Raw genomic sequence first — 17232 nt, forward strand, 5'->3', positions numbered from 1 at the left:
GACATCTTTTCAATAATAAATTCCTATTTACAATATTGTAAATATTATTAATTTTTTATCTTTAAAAAAGAAAAAACTTATTTATTCTTTTTAGCTTGCGGTTTTAACAAATCAACTAGATTTGTGCAAGATTTGGGAATATCTCGAATTAGGCCTCGTTGTTTAGCGTTCAGCCACAATGATTTCCAAGTCTTGTCCGTCTAAAAAAGATAAAAACTATATTAGTGATATTTCAAATAATAATAATTATAATAAATTGACTGCTTTCAAGTTATCATCATAACAAAGGGGTGAGTACTAAGCAATGACAAAAAACCCACCCCTTGTTAGGAGGTCTTAGAGTCTTAGCCGAGAAAATCTTCAGAAGTTGGATGTCCAAATCCTCAACTGGTGGACACACTTCACTAAGAGCGAGCTTAAAACTTATTTGAGTGAGAGCTTAAGCATACTATGTTCTCTACCCAGGCAGAGACCCCACTTTCCTGATTATAGATTCCTTAAACTTGCTGAACCAACTGATTAGGAATGGTAAGTCAGTATATCTGATATGGGTGAGAGGCCATTACGGGCTGGTCGGCAATGAGAAGGCTGACGCTGCGGCGAAAGAAGCCACTCGATTGCGGGAGCCTACCATTAACTCACTATCTCCCTCAGACATAAAAAGCTATTACAAGAGAATAAGTTATAAAAAAAATGGGAAGAAAGTTACTCCATATCAAAAAATCTAAAGGGTAAATTCTATTCATCCATTCAACCTTCCATTCCGGTCAAACCGTGGTTCAATCAATTTCACAGAAGGTAGAGGATTTTACAGCACCATCTACAGGCTAAGATTTAATCATAATTATTCACCACACCATTTGGCGAGTATCGGAATTCACATAAATTCTACATGTCCTTGTGATTCCGAGTCAATAGCTGATGCCAATCATATAATCTTAGCCTGTGACAAATATACCAACGGCAGGGATCAGCTGTGGAAGGCAGTACTGAAGACAGACTGCCCTCTACCAGCTGATTTACACACTATACTGACGCACCAGACGGACAACATCTACCGAGAACTATACAACTACATCCGAACAAACAAAATAACAATATAAAAGAAATAAATTATATCCCCTCGTAACATCTTTCAAGGTGTATGTTTCAACACATACTAAATCCGACTGTTCAACTTTAAATTAATCGCAAGTACACGTTACCAATGGCTAATTTGCGTTGCACAATAAGGCCAAAAAAAAAAAAAAACAAAGGGGTGAGCTTACAAAGCTGATAACATAATGAACAAATATTAATTTGTTATTTGACATTAGTGCTGGGTTCTTTGAAATCCTGTAAAATAGTGAAATTTACATAAAAAATACATGTGGGTATAAGAATCCTTATTTAGACAATATACTGGAAATCTTCAGCATCTTAACATATAGATAAATAACAATAATTATAATGATATTTTGAAGAAATTACGTAATGTTATGTCAGAGAATAATTCAAACACAAAAGTACAAAAGAGACTACAATAGTGCATGTTTAAGCCCTACAATAATATTGATCTTACTCTTAATCCTTCCGATAGTAAATTTACAAATATTGTTTGCTTTGATATCATCTAAGCACAAAAAGTTTTTCAAAAAAGGACTAAGTTAGAAACCTGCTCCTCTTGAAAATAAAATAGTAAAAAATTTATTTCTCAGCCAATCTAAAATTTTACATTCTTTATAGAAATGATATTTCAAATGTAATGGTGCACTTGATAATAGAACTGGAAAGCTCTCGTGAAATAATTCTCGCATACGTTTTGCAGTTCTAGGTGGATAATAGATAGTTCTAGGAGACTAATTCTAGGAGATATTGATATAAATTCATAATAAAGTCATTACAATAATAACATAGCTATCCGTCTTGGATTCCCACGGGGAGATCTAGCTGGTCTCCTCGTGCGAATCCAATACTGGCCAATAATAACAATAAAAAAAACACCTCACCTGTAAAGAGCTAAAATTTGCAACAACGATAAGGCACTTGCGGGCTCTAGTTAGCGCTACATTCACCCTCAGTCTGTCGTTCAGAAATCCAACACCCTCAGTTCGTACACATGAAAATATGATCACATCCTTCTCTTGGCCTTGGTACGAGTCCACAGTGTTCACTTTGGTATATTTCATTTCTTCATTCCTGAAATATATAATATTAACACAATAATAAAGCGAATGTTTTCGATGTTGATACTTCTCGTTTCGAGGTTCCCCCAGTGTACGACAAGAGTGGATTTTACAAATTACTCGGTAATGTGGGTGTAAGTTCTACATTACCAAAAAAAGAGCTATAATAATAATAGTGATGGTTTTGATTTTCGACAAATTATTATTAGATTATCATATGGAAATTATTGAGGTGTGGTCAATAAATATTGAAAAATTATTGTTCATCACAACAGTTATGTTGCTGTAGCTCATCATTGAATATCACAAATTTTAGAAATACCCTGAAGAAGGTAATATATTTACCGAAACGTTGGTATAAAGCAAAAAAGTTGTTTTCAATATTTATTGACACCACTTCAATAATTTCCCTATGATATAATAAATAATAATAACAATAATTAAAACTGTCCGGTAGGACTGTTGTATAAGGGTAACGTTGAAAAACACCCAACTTTGACAATTTTTTTTTTTCTTTTTCTATAGAAGATAAAATTCCTAAATTTTACGAGGGCAAATCCTCGTTTATAATAATAATAATAAATAATAATAGACCCTTAGATTTTCTCTTCCTAGGAGCTTCTTACAGCTCACTGTCCGGTGATGGACAGTGTTGTCTGTAACGAGAGAACACTGTCCGGAGGCCGGCAGTGCACTGGAAAAAGCTCCAGACGCTAATAACCTCAGCTGTTGATGCGCAAAAAAAAAAATAAAAAAAAATAAAAAAAAATAAATAATAATAATAATAATAATAGTAAGGGAAGGGATTAGTCATGCGGTTAGCGTTTTGGATTCCCACGCGGAGGTCCCGGGTTCGAATACAGCTACTGACTCTTAGATTTTTCTCTTCTTAGGAGAAATGAAAAGGAAATCGGCTACCCGGAAGTTGATGTTTAAGCTCAAGATTAAATAGATCTAAAACTTTTGTTTGTAATTTTTGCTTTTTTTTTCTCCAAATAAATTCGATTAAGGCTTACTTATAGTTTATGAGGTAGTTAGGAATACTATATTTTCTGTAATGTTCGATCCTATTTCTTAAGGTACTGTAAAGACGGGTAAAAAGCGTTGTTTCAATTTAATGTATGGTTAAAAACTGTATAATGCTGGTAAGAATTAAGTATTACTAATATGTTCGGAGTTTCGAAGAAAATTCTAGTGATTTCGAACCATAAAAGGAAGAGGAAATCGTCTGAGTTAAGACCGATTTTTTTTTTCTTTTGTAGCACAAATTCATCACTTTTGCTGATTGTTTACAGGAAAATGGAGACTTCCGTTATGGTTATTAAGTTTTTCCTTCCCCTCTCCTTGGCGAAGCTAATGACGCCTTACAACTAATTTATTTATTATTTATTTTTTCTCCCAGAAATGTTGAGTGATCATTTATTCCTCTAAAAGTACGAGTAAACCAAGAAATAAGGAAATAATTGTGAAATTGATGGATCACGTACAAGTTATTAATGGCCCTCTCCAAGATCTGCTTCTGACGCTGGTATGGTACGATCACTCCAATTGTTAGTCCCTTGAATTCAGCAGATTTATTTAATTCCATTAATAATTTCACCACTAGTTCAGATTCTTGAGTATTGGATTCGCTAAAAATAAAAAATAAAACGTAATTCTGATTAAATTAAATTAAAACTTAATTTAAAATTAAAAAGTTTCTCGTAATTTTATAAAACTATAATCATTGAGACCAAAGGAGCACAGAAGGAACTGGTAGGGAAAGCTCTCAACCTTTTTAGAAGGGGAGGTTTCATCTACTAGACTTAAAGGGGAAGGCACAATAAGCCTCTGGTGGCTGCGGTGCCACATGGGCCCCGTTCCGCTGTTCAAAAAATCTAAAAATCTATAAAACTACAGCATCTAAGTCCAGGAAGCGCGGACATCGTAAAAATAATTTAGGCTTGGCAGGCTCAAGATGGGCCGGGCCATGTGGCAAGGATGGACCGGCTTCTACAGGTAAAAATGTGCATAGGGTCCAGGAGAGTGGGCAGGCCTAAATTAAGATGGAATGATGGGGTAGGGCGTGGATGCCAGAGAGCTGCTAGGTGTGAGGAATTGGAAGGATGCTGCAATGGTTAGGGGAGGACAGGCGGAAGTGGATCGAGAAGGCCAAGGATCCAGTAACGGGCTGTAGCGCCAATAGTAATAATTTTATGTTTTCATATTATTTATTTAAAACTAATTCAAGGTTATACTTTGTTTAAAAAAAATTAAACCATTGATAAAACTTATACTCTGGATCCATTAAATGGTAAGTCGTTTTAAGATGTTGGCCAACTACTGTAGAAATTCATAGACCTTAGAACTAGATCAATGCATTATTTTGTTTTTGTAAAACTGTCCTGTAGGACAATTGTATAAGGGTTGATCGTCAAAAAAGTGCACGAAAAAGCTGTAACGTTGAGGAACACCCAACTTTGACAATATTTTGTTTCTCTTTAAACGATAAACGATAAAATTCCCAATTTTTTTTCTTAAATATAGGGCAAATCCTCCTTTTTATTTGATGCAATAATAGATACACTTCAGTTGTCTAAATTTTTAAATCAAACAAGTTTATTTTTATTCATTTAATATATTTATATAGACAACTTACCCATCAGGATTCTGTCTGTAATTGTGACTCATCACACAGTACGGCAGAAATGGTAAATGAACGTTCAAAAAGTCTGGAGTAATCAAATTACCATTATAAAACTCCATATTTGGAAACAAAGCTATTTCCGGATGCATCCTGTACTGAACATTTAAACTATAGAAAGGTCGTTCTGCGATATTGCCATTGTTTTCCCATTCTCGCCAAATTCTATGAAATACTGACCGCCCTAGATTGTACTTTTTCCCCGTCTGTAAAAAAAAAACAAAGAAGATATATAAATAAACCAAAGAAGAAGAACAATAACATTCAAGTTAAGTTTTTCTTTTAGATCATACAGCTTATATGCGTGAAAAAGACTTCTGTAACAAATTCACAAAAAAAAACAAAACAATGGTATCTCCCTTACCTCAGACAATATCGTCGGGGCAAGTTGTAGTGGATCTCCAACGAGTACGATTCCGGTAATGTTGTGGAGCAAGGGGAGCAGCACTTCCTGTTCTATGCCTTGAGTGGCCTCGTCCACAATGCAATAACTAAATCTGATTGACTGATGAACACTAAATAATAAATTAAAAGAATGAATCTCAATCGTAATGTCTGGTAATCAACTGAGATTTTTGGATTTATAAGAGAGAAACAAACCCCATAGCTTCAATTAGTTTGCGAGCATAACAAGAAGATAAAGTTGTGGCAATAATTTCAGCACCTTGAATCACTTTAGTTTCAGCTTCCCGTATCAATTTTGCACGTGCATGATTTGAATTGATGTTGCCACCTTGATCGTTCATTAAACTCTCGAGATTACGTTTTTTCTCTTGATTTGTGGCTAATTCTATTGTAAATCTTTTTCTAGAGTTTTCATCTCGTGCGCATTCAATGGCATAACTTAATGATGTTTCCTCGGCAGCCAACAGCCTTAGCTAGAAAAAGAAATCCAGTTCAAATGAATAATTTGATACATCATTATTGGAAATTAGTAGAAAGGAAACGGAGTTAAAATAAAAAATCTCCAGTTAAAACAGTGGAAAATTTCTCCAGTTGCCATGAATGATATCTTAACCGGTTAAGCGTGTTCGACGTGGTACACTCGTGAAAAATATAAAATTGCCATTAACGATAAAAACTCGAAATTTTAATAAAATACAATAAGAATATTGTTTGGTGGGATTTTTCCTTTATCTTAGCAATAGAACTGCCAAGTATTTTATACGGAGGGGGGTGGAGGGAGTCAACCAAATGATAAGTGGTTGGTACATGTTTGGTCTCCGCATTAGAGATTGGGAATTACGCGCACAAATAGAAGCTCTCAACCCCTTGTGCAATGCCCGTTTTTACCTTAGATACAAGGTTCAGGACCTCAGTACGAGCATGATTTCATTTTGCACAGAATTCAAAAAGCTCTTTTTTCTTCCTTGTAAAAGCTCTTGCGTCCCTAGTTAATAACTAGGAGCAATGCATACGTGAAGACGGTGCAAGATTTTTGAATGAACACAGAATATTCCGGTAATCTCAATCCCCCCCAGAGATTGCAGAAAAAAATGCTTGCAGTGACTATTATGACGTTGTAAACTTTAGGATTGTTTTGCCCTGCCCTTGACGTGTATACAACAGTCATTGTCTGATTTTAATTCAGCACACTGTGGGAGTGTTTCTAAAAACTAAATTCCACGCTTAACTAGTTAAGTGATTTGGCTAAACGGTCAGTGATATCCAGTTCAAACAGAAACCTAGACATTTTAAGACAAACATTTTCCCATTCCAATAGTCTGCCTGGTTAGTGTTACTGATGTGATATAAACCAGTCAGAGAATAAATTATAAAACTTTTTATAAATAAATTGTCTTAAATAATTGTTGACACAGCTTTGACAACGACTTGATTTCATTACATTTTGATTACGTCCGGACAATGGGTATATGTTATTAATAAATTAGGAAAATCAGGACAGCCAAATAAAAAAAAAAAACGGCCTCAAGGGACCTCAAAATTGAAATTACTGGTCAAAAATTAAATTCAAAACTACGGAGAGTAAAAAAAAAAAAAGTTCAAAGAAAGCAAATCGATTAATTACATCGATCTTAACGTTTTCAGCATCCAAGGTATTTCCAACTTCTTTTGCAGCTAATGTTTGTGATGCGATCTCTCTTACACGTCTGTGAATAGTCTCTGGTGGTCCAACTCTTATGAGTTTGAATCGTTGATTACCTATCACAAGGAAATGATCCAATTTTTAACGCATATATATACGAAGATAACGAGAATATTTTACCATAATTTGATATTTCACTTACTTGGTAAGGATTTTCTAATTTCCATTAGTCTCAGTACTAATGAATCTATGGCTGCATTCGACGGAGCACACAGCAATATCTTCTCTTTTAAAGGCAGTTTACAATTGCTCTTCTTGGAAGTTATGTGCGAATATATCTGCAGCACAAGGTTAGCAATAACACGAGTCTTTCCAGTACCTGTTGGCCAATTTTAAGTTATTTAATTAAAATATTAAATGACTGGTCAATTACGCAATTACATAAAACATTGCTAGCGGTAACTGTAATTGCTATTCTACAAAACAGCGTAAATTTACTTCTGGGGTATACCAGATATGGCTATTAAATAACGAGACTATTGCTATAAAACATTTTATTTTCAAATTTATACATATTTAGTTATTATCACCTTCAATATACACCCCTCCCTATCCCTACAACGCTCCATGCAGGATTTACCATTGTTCAGAAACAGTGCTGGAAGTCTTTTTCTGTGAGCTCTTCTGCATGACGCGTGCCGCTTTTTCTTTCACAGCTTCAACGGACCGAGAAATCGTGTTTCTTTTAATGCAGAACTGACTTTGGGGAAACAGACAAAAATCATATGGGGCCAGGTCAGGCGAATAAGGCGGATGGCCTAAAACTGGGATGTTATACTTGGCTAGAAACGTCTTGACAGACAATGCAGCGTTTTGATGGAGAACCCCGTGACTTGTTCTTCCACAAATCGAGTCTTTTTTTTTCCTTACTCTTTCACAGAGTTGAGCAAGCACCTCAGTGGTAGTAATGTTGATGAATTATAATCGATATTTTCATCCGTTTTGGACGTGAAAGGGCGCGACACGGGCGGTCATCATCTCCGACGTCTTCTCGGCCATCTTGGAAACGCTTGAACCACACAAAAAACTCGCGCACGTGATTAACATTCATCACCATACACCTCTTACACAAACGACGGTTCCGGTCGGGCAGATTTCTCTACAAACACGCTGAGACGCTGCAATCGAAAGAGAAGGCTTTACGCTGCACAGCTGGCGGTCGTTAGGATTTGGTGCATTCATAGTTCTTCTGTAGCAGCATCAGTCTCGTTATTTAATAGCCACACCTCGTACTATAGCTAATATGTACATCCCACAAAAGCCAGACCATGCATGTACCACAATTTTGAACAATAACTTCTAAGAATGAATAAAATTCATTCAATTTATAGCAAAACAATAAATGAACATACCTGGTGGCCCGTGGATCAATGAAATGGAAGGCTTCCCCGATAGTAGATCTTTCGAAACTTCAAGTATAACATCGATCTGTGATTGATTCAATGGAAAGTTACTAACAATCTGTTTTGAAATTTTTCTATGTGTTTTTGGTTTAACTATACTTTTAGGATTTAATATCTGATTAGCTAAAAGTGATTTAGGTAATCGATTCAAGGAATCGAAAATTCTTAAATTTTTATAAAGATTTCTTAAGATACGTAATTTTAATAAAGAACCTTCAGTTACAGGCTTATTTGGACTATCACAGAACGAAAGTTGGCCATAAAGACATGTTGTTGGTTCTGAAATATAATAAAAAAAAAAACAAACTACATTAAGTATGAACGGAACTACCACATTTAAAAAATTACAAAATAAATGAAACAATAGTTTTTTATCCGTTACTTGCTTGGCTTTGCTCCTAACTAAAGAAAATATTCATTATTATTTAATCTAACGATGACAAAGAAATAAACGATTTTTCTAGTGCCTCAATTCGTTATTATTTACCAAGGCTTTTTTCTTTTCCATTTTAAATATTTGTATACTAATTGAATAATACAAGTAGTTACAAAAAAAAATCAAATTCAAGAGTATCCGTAGCTGGTTTGCCAAGGGGTAAGACGTCCCCAATTCAGACTGAAATAACTACTATCAAGGAAGTTGCAAGAGTGATCTTATCAAAGGCTTTGTTCAAGACTCAACATAAAAGAGAACCTGATACCAGCTGGAAAAATAATCCCTCAGGTAGGTAATGGGAAAAATTTCAATCTCGCGAATTTCCAACTGATCTCCGGATAAGATTTCGAAGCACCACCAGAAAATTGAGTGACATCTTCTGCGGCTTATCAGCTAGGTAATATCAAAATTCTTAACCAATAGCATGTAATAATTTGAATTTGCACACCAAAACAAGGCTAAAGCGTTTCTATTCAAGCCCATCGGCAAATACTACCTTCCAAGGAGTTACACTTTCGTATCTTATATATTTAAACTAATAATATTAATAATATAAGAAAGGGATTAGGATTAGTTCAGTGGTTAGCCTATACTGGATTCCAACGCAATGATCTTGTGTTCGAATCCATCTGCTAACTCTTAGATTTTTTTTCTTCCTAGAAGCTTCTTACAGCTCACTGTACGGTGATAGTGTTTGTTGTCTGTAACGAACGAACAGTGTACGGTAATTCACTGCTAAAAAGCTCTGGGTGCCAATAATCTCAAAACGTTATAAGCGCCTTTTACTAAAAAATTAACAAATTAATAATGGAACACTATCAAAATAAAAAAAAATTTACTTACCAAACTTTGAGTAAGTATTATCTGCAGTTTGACCTTTCTCTTTCATATTATTATTTTGAATGTTAATCACAACAAATTTGGCAAAATGATCGTTACTGTGATGATAAGGTACAGATTTCATTTCCGACGAGACGAAAGTGAACGTGGTAAAACGTTTTTTATTTTCACCAGGTACATCTACCTGCATTATACCTAAATCACCTTCATCGGGTGCTAATCCTCGGCGACAATCTTCTCGATGGCCAACAACTGCAGCAAATAGAAATAGATAGGTACAATATTAATATTTAATAATAAAAATTGTACATAAAATAAAATAAAATAAAGTAAATGCACATTAGAATAAACAAAGCATAAAACTTTACCACTTTCTCTTACTATTAGGTTGGATTCACAAGCCTTGATAACATCATTGATTTTATAGCAAACATGTTTTTTCTGTTTTATCCTTCTAATTCTAATTTGAATTCTTCAGTTGATGGAGATTATTTTAAGTTCACTAATAAAGATTTTTTCACTACTATATTTGCTTACTACGTGAGGAAGGTTCCAATAGTGTGTTTTTTTATTAAGGTTAGGATGTTTGTTATTAAGAATATTTTTGAGAAAATAGACAAATAATTTTTATGAAAAAATATGTAATATCTTTTATGCATAATAATTAATTGCATAAGTTATTGTTTTTTTTTTTTAATTCATAAACAATTTTAGGCAATCTCAAACGAATCTTTGAAAATACTCTTTATTAACCAGCAATTAACCTCATCACTAGAACAATAAGAAATTATTATACTTACATACACAATCTACGGATATAATCCTTCGTCCATCCACATTGTTATCCACACCTAAACATGGAGGATTCTTGATCACATTCCTTACCACCCCGTTAAACGTTCTTATTGGCATATAGCTTTTATCTTGTAAAGCTAGATCATGGTAAAGTTCACACCATAGCTCTGTCATCAGCAGGGGATACATTGTCTTCCAATAGTCCATATAACTTATATAGCTATCTTTAACATTTAAATATGGTAATTTAACCACTGGCGGGTCTCCTTCAATCTTTTTACATTCCTGCAGCAAAAAAAAAGGAGAAAGTTTGGTATTCGGGGAAGAAAATGGAAAAGTCATAAGCAAGTAAGTCTGATACGACTTTTTCTAAAATCAGTTATCAACAAAGTTATAATCCGATCTTTAAAATTAGGAAAATGAATATAACAAAAAATAGTTTCAATAATCATGGTTTGATGAACGATAGATTTGAAAGAAGCGTATCACCACCTCTGACTAGTACAGATTAGGACTCTGGCCCTAAGGCACTAAGACATAAATCTTATGCCTTATTTCTAAAGAATATGGAAATGTTGACGTTTGAGGACATATCACTTCATTGTTTTTCAAAGGAATCACCTGATCCATTGAAACTAATCATTACGAAGGAAATGGAGGAGGTTCTGTAATTAATGATTTGATAAGTTTTTGAAAGGAACAGGTTCCACAGATTTGTTTGCTGTAATTCAATATGATAACAGTCTGGACCGACATATTTCGGCATTTTCTCCACAAAACTTAAGAAGAAACCACAAAGTTACTGTTTCCCAATAACTGGGAAACCCATTCAAGCCTAAATGTATGACTTTGTAACTAAGCATAAATTGGCGTTTACCTCTAACCAAGTGACATTCCATTTGCATATATCGTAGAGCACATAATTAGTCTTGAGTGATCCTCTCCAACTGTAATCCATTAGTGGCGTTTGTGGAGGAATCTCCCTTCTAACGCGGTTCTCCTTATCGGAAACTTTTCTAGTAAAATTCCCTTCACATATATAGGTTCTTATCTCTACTAGATCAGTCTTGAATTGCACTGTCGGCTTTCTTTTTACAGGAATACTGTTATCATTAGTTGTCGAGTTCAAACTGCACTCATTAAAATTTTTTATAATATTTTGTTCCCACATTTTTAATTTTTTAATTTTGTCTGCAAGTGGTGTCTGTACTTGGTTAAGTTGCTCATTAGTATTACTGGCCGCTGTGCTATCTTGTAAAGAGTTCGCCCTCTCTTCCACGGATCTAACCAACTTGTTAGAGTCTGACCTAGTTAATCTTTTTTGGGAATCTATTTTCGCTTCTTTCACATCTTTTAGCTTAGCCAGGACACACTTTTCCGGCAACTTTACCAAAGTGACGGAAACTGGTTTTGTTCGGTTGGAAACCCGGACGGTATCGTTTAAAATGGGTTTGTTGGTTTCATCGGGATTCTTTGCAATTATGGAAGTTTCAGTATTTATTGAAAGAGACTTTAATTTCTGTCCATTTTGCTGTTCATTATCTTCAAGTGCTCCTTTTGCTTTTTCTTTTGCTCTTAAGGCGATCATTTTCAGTTTCTCGTTTCTCTCTTTTCTCAACTTTTCTAAATCCGAACGTCGACGGAAAGTAGATTCTGTTTCCTTCTCTCTCGCCTTTGTCCCTTTCTTTTTCGACTCCATTTTCTCACGAATAGTCTTCGCATTGAGTTTTGATTTGTTCAATGGTCTTCTTACTTTGTCCCCAGCTACAGTATTGTTCGCAACATCTGCAGTTACAGATTTCGTTATTTTCAAACCTAATATTATACTGTCTGCAGATTTATTGTTTCTCTCTATTTCCACACCCTTTACTTGTTTATCGTCCTTTTCAGTGTAAATCATTTTGTTTTCTTTTTCTATTGAAATTCGATTATTAGTTTTTGCTTTTTCCTCTTTAGCTTTTAAACAAGATTTCTCGAGAAGAGATTTTGTATCTTTAGGCAGTGATGTATCTTGTTCCTTTGAACTTTTCTTTTGTCGAGGCTTTCTCTTAGATAAATGCTTTACTTCTCTAATTTTAGTTGGAAATTCAGAATCAGTCATTTTCAATGTATCATCCTTAGTTAAAGTCTTCTCACAATCAATAGTTTCCTGTTTTTTCTGGAGATCATCAGAAGAAATGTGTACAGCAGATGAAGAACCATCTTCAATGAAAACATCATTGCAATCATCTATACCTTCTCGTATTGAGTTAGCTTTCATTATAAAACTATTTTTATCGGCCGATTGTGATGTACTAGAATTCGTTTCCAATGATTTTGTAGATTCTAATAAAGAAATCTCCTGTGAACAATGTATAAAATGTTCTTCAAACATGCCAAAATTAGAATCTTCAATTGGTCGATCTTCATCGTCGTACTCGTTCATACGAACTTCATAATTTTCAGTAACTTCATTTTTTATTTTTAACTGATCGTACGGGGCCATTAGTGAGGAGGATTCTACATGCTGTGAAAACAATTGTGAGGCTTGTTCATCGTCTTCACTATCGCTCAGCAAAATAACCTGAAATCATAAAACAAGGTTACAACTCAATCTCTGCTATAAATTAAAATTAAAATTATACTTTTCATGAAAAGTTGGAACCGAATCAACTCTTAACCTGACCTACTGTGATAATGGAGAGAAAATAATAGAAAAATATGAAAGAAAGAGTGAATATAGTTCACTGGATCCCATGTGGAGATCCCGGACATGAATTTTCTTTTCCCAGAAGCCTCTTACAGTTTACTGTCTGGAACAATGTTTTCTTTAATGAGAATACACTGCCCAGAAGCCCAGATCTCTTCGTTCGCAGTGCAGAATATATGTATATAAAGGGTGAACCATTAAGTAATGTCCATAGGCCTACTGTGTGCAGTACATCTAAAGTGGAGTTCAATGACGTATTGGCCAACTTCATATTTTCCACTGTTCTTGAGTGACGTCACTTTAATTTTTTTTTTCTAAAATAATTACTTTTTTTTGCAATAAAAATGTTATTACTCAGACAGTTTTAGCCTGAATTCGATTCTTGTGACACGGTTAGAAAGACAAGATAAATTTTCTAATAATTGACACCATTTTCAAGCATAAATTATTCTTCAAACAGCCTCAATCTTCCACCGATTATAAAAATAGCACTTGTTTAAAATATTTCCTAACATTTCAGTGAGATCAGAAGTAAATTTTTAAAGTGCAGTTTGTAACCTTTGACTTCCTTATTTTAAGACAATCTACTTTAAAAATTGACTACTGGTCCATCTAAAAGAGTTTTCAATGAATTAAACAACTTGATAAACTTGATAAACTAGCACTGAGTGCTCGTGAATACGTTTTCTTGTAAAAACAAACGTAATTTCTCATATGAAGATAAAAGGAATCCTGGAAAATGATATATCGTTAGAAAGCCCATTAAACAAGGAAACTTTTATAAAAAGAGCCAGCACCTAGGTCTGATAATGATCACATAAAGGGCTAATAAGTTTTCTTAAAAATTTCGATTACTTTTATTTTTCCAGCATTCAGAGGAAGATTGAGGCTGTTTGGAAAAGGACTTATGCTTCGAAATGGTATAAATTTTTAGAAAATCTATCTCTCTTTCTAACCGCGTCATCAGAATCGAATTCGGACTAAAATTTTCAGAGTAATAAACATTTTTATTTACTTTTTAGCAAAAAAGTAATGATTTTAGACAAAACAAATTTAAAGTGACGTCACTCAAGAACAGTGGAAAATATGAAGTTGGCCAATACGTCATTGAACTCCACTTTAGATGTACGTACTACATACAGTAGGCCTATGGACATTACTTACTAGTTCACCCTGTATATTAAGTAATGTAATGTACTTGGACAAACTGACAATCATAGACAATCGATTGACAATAACTCGAAATTCTTTAGAGGACAGGATAGGTCCCAAGTTCAGATTGGAAATAGCACATAAAATAAAAAAAATCGTCATACAAACATATAGTAATTTCAGATACCAATAAAACTGGCTTAATAAAAGTGTGTCCAGCAAACACTGTTGCAGTGTCCAGCAATATTGTTGCAGAGTTGATTAAACTACAGAAAATTCTTACAGAAAAATGCTGTACCTCATCATTCAGAGAGAAACTTGGCTGTTCTGCTGGTTCTTCCTCAACAGTACATTTACTTAATTTCCTCTCATCGGGAGCTTCTATTTTATCTTTATTTTCTTTAGTAATTTGATTACTGTCGGCCAATGTCACCATTTCCACATCGCACTCAGGTACCACTGTTGTTGTCAGTCCAACATTAGGAACATCATTTTCTGAATCACTTTCCAGGTTAATTGAGATTATGCTACGACCATTTTTGGACAAAACTTCTCCATTTTGCTTTTCCGTAGAGGCTACCTGGCACAAATCAGGAACAGGAGATTCACTATCTGTACCACTAATAACAATACATTCTATTTCACTATTCCTTGGCTTTTTAGCTGCAGGATCAAGAGAAGAATCATTTGAATCTTTTCTTTTCAGACTTTTTAACATAGCCTCCGCTTCTGACATTGGCAAATTGGCTTCCTCATTCTGTAAACAAAAATTAAAAAAAAACATATGGAACATCTCATTTTTATTGTGTATGTATTATTACCATGTAAACATGTATTTTTATTTATTTTTAATAATTGTGGCAAGATGAGAGTACTTTGTGGAAGTCTACCTTTGGAATAGTTGCCTACTTCAAGAACAACAAATTAGCATATCTAAGAGTAAAATAATAATATATTTCTCACTCACATTATTGTCTTTGATAATAACTAATTTGAAAATGTAATCAGTAATAGGGCCATCAGAATCGGCTCCCAATCCAATCATATCTCCTTCGTTGAGCGCACATGTTCGCAGAGATGGTATTTTATCATTTTTTACAAAAGTGCCATTAAAACTCTGAAACATTAATATTAACTTATTTTCAAATTAATAAATAAAATTTAATCTTAAAAAAAGTTATACATGGGCTGTAACATATGTATCGTAGGAGATGACAAAAATAACATGATGAATTATAGAACCTTAAACTGTCTTAAACTAGATAATAGATGGTGCCTCCTTGGTGACGCGAGTCAATCTGCGATAGCAAATCTCGAGAGATTTCCCTTCAGAAGTGGTTCACGTTATGCGTAAGGTCTATTTGTACACCTACCAATACCCACTTAATTTGTAAGAGACAAAAGATACGCCTCTTAACTTAAGAAACTGACGTGTGGTCTCTTATCTAACGAGTTTTCTTAAAAAGACGCTTTAAATCTGAGGTCATTAGAGCTTTCTTCAGTGATCTATCACTGAAAGTGCTTTCTTGACACAGAAAACATTATCCAACAACGGGCAGTAAGCTCCTAGGTAGAGAAAATCTAAGGACCAGCAGCTGAATTCGAAAACGCGATCTCCGCTCGGGAATCAAATAGCTAGACGCATATTAAGACACCTGCGGCAAGAACTGATTGATTCGAACTTGCCACACGCCTCGCTTGGAATGGAGTACATTGTCAAAAGCTTCAACGATCGCATAAGACAATTCTAAAATATTATTGATAACTTTTGGCGACATTTAATATTGTGAGAAAAGGTCTTCCAGTTAACTTGCAAGAAATATTGGCGCAGTGAGGGCATTTACATCTAGAATCAAGCGATGAGTATCTTTTAAAGCCGGGATTAACTCTCTACAACCAAATTAGATGCCTTAGGCAGCTATAGTATTTATTTATCATTATTACTACATTCCAAATGGGTTTGTACCTTAGCTAAAACATTCAGCAAAGTACTTATTCAAGTATTCAATGACAAATCGAGTATTTATAGCATTTTTGTACTCCAAGGCTAGGAGGACTGTAAAACTCTAATTAGAATTCACGTCAATAAAGGATACTTTATTAAATAATTCTAAAACAATGATACTTTTATTATTAGAAATAGCCTATCAGAGGGGAGATCAAGTTAAATGACAGCTACAGGGTGTAAGCGTTTGAGACTAATACGTTTACAATTACTGAGTTAATTTAAGCAACTATTCGGGCAGATTCTAAATTAGATGTAGAGGACGGAGGTGACTAACAAACATACTTCATCCTTCCTTTTATAATCCATTAACTAAAATCTAGTAGAGGAATCGAAACCAGTACCACAATACATAATAGATTTGCGGGGATCGCCTCTACTCGCTCGGCTATCGTAAGGCCTAAACAAACAACTATTAGATATAAACTAACTTAACTGCAAAGAATTTTAAAAATATCGTCTATTTAAAGCTTTGGACTAGTTATTTATTTACCTGTAAATCTCTAATGAGAACATGCCCACCCACCAAATCGATGATACAATGTTCTCTGGAGACTTGTAGGGAAGAACATCGGATATCTTGTGTGTTTGCCCTGCCTATTTTATTCTATAAAATAAAATAGTAGCATTATGTGTTTGCTCAAAGTTGTAAAAAAAAAAATAGCCTATTTTCATTCGAGTTGAAAGATCCTTACCAAACCCTCCCTGAGTTCATAATACCGCTTTTCTACACCATTGATCATCCTAACCAGATAATAACCCGGTTTGACAGTCATGTTAATAATTTTTGGCCAAAAATAAAATTCACGTTAATACATTTAATATCTCATCATTTAAAAAATGAACTATCGCTGTTAGTTGAAACGGTCAACTGTCTACAAATACTGAATGATTCCCGGCCATTTTTGTTTATCACATGTTTGTTTATTTTATGAACTGATCTGAAGAAATTTATTT

The 17232-nt window shown here is 34.3% G+C and overlaps 1 protein-coding gene across 1 annotated transcript; it reads right to left on the reverse strand.

The window, feature by feature from the left end:
* Window positions 1–20: 20 nt before the first annotated feature.
* Window positions 21–17191, reverse strand: Setx (probable helicase senataxin). Its single transcript, XM_074112708.1, has 16 exons — window positions 16971–17191; window positions 16769–16882; window positions 15238–15387; window positions 14569–15027; window positions 11307–12992; window positions 10435–10714; window positions 9638–9886; window positions 8308–8637; window positions 7098–7274; window positions 6878–7011; window positions 5449–5726; window positions 5213–5363; window positions 4804–5054; window positions 3653–3796; window positions 1989–2178; window positions 21–200 (listed from the first exon to the last, which is right to left on the reverse strand). The coding sequence occupies exons 1-16, from the start codon at window positions 17049–17051 to the stop codon at window positions 78–80; spliced, it is 4797 nt and encodes a 1598-aa protein (XP_073968809.1). The 5' UTR covers window positions 17052–17191; the 3' UTR covers window positions 21–77.
* Window positions 17192–17232: the final 41 nt, after the last annotated feature.

Source organism: Rhodnius prolixus, unplaced genomic scaffold (genome assembly GCF_049639745.1).
Source record: "Rhodnius prolixus isolate KJV_2025 unplaced genomic scaffold, Rpr scaffold_1, whole genome shotgun sequence".
Taxonomy (NCBI): domain Eukaryota; kingdom Metazoa; phylum Arthropoda; class Insecta; order Hemiptera; family Reduviidae; genus Rhodnius; species Rhodnius prolixus.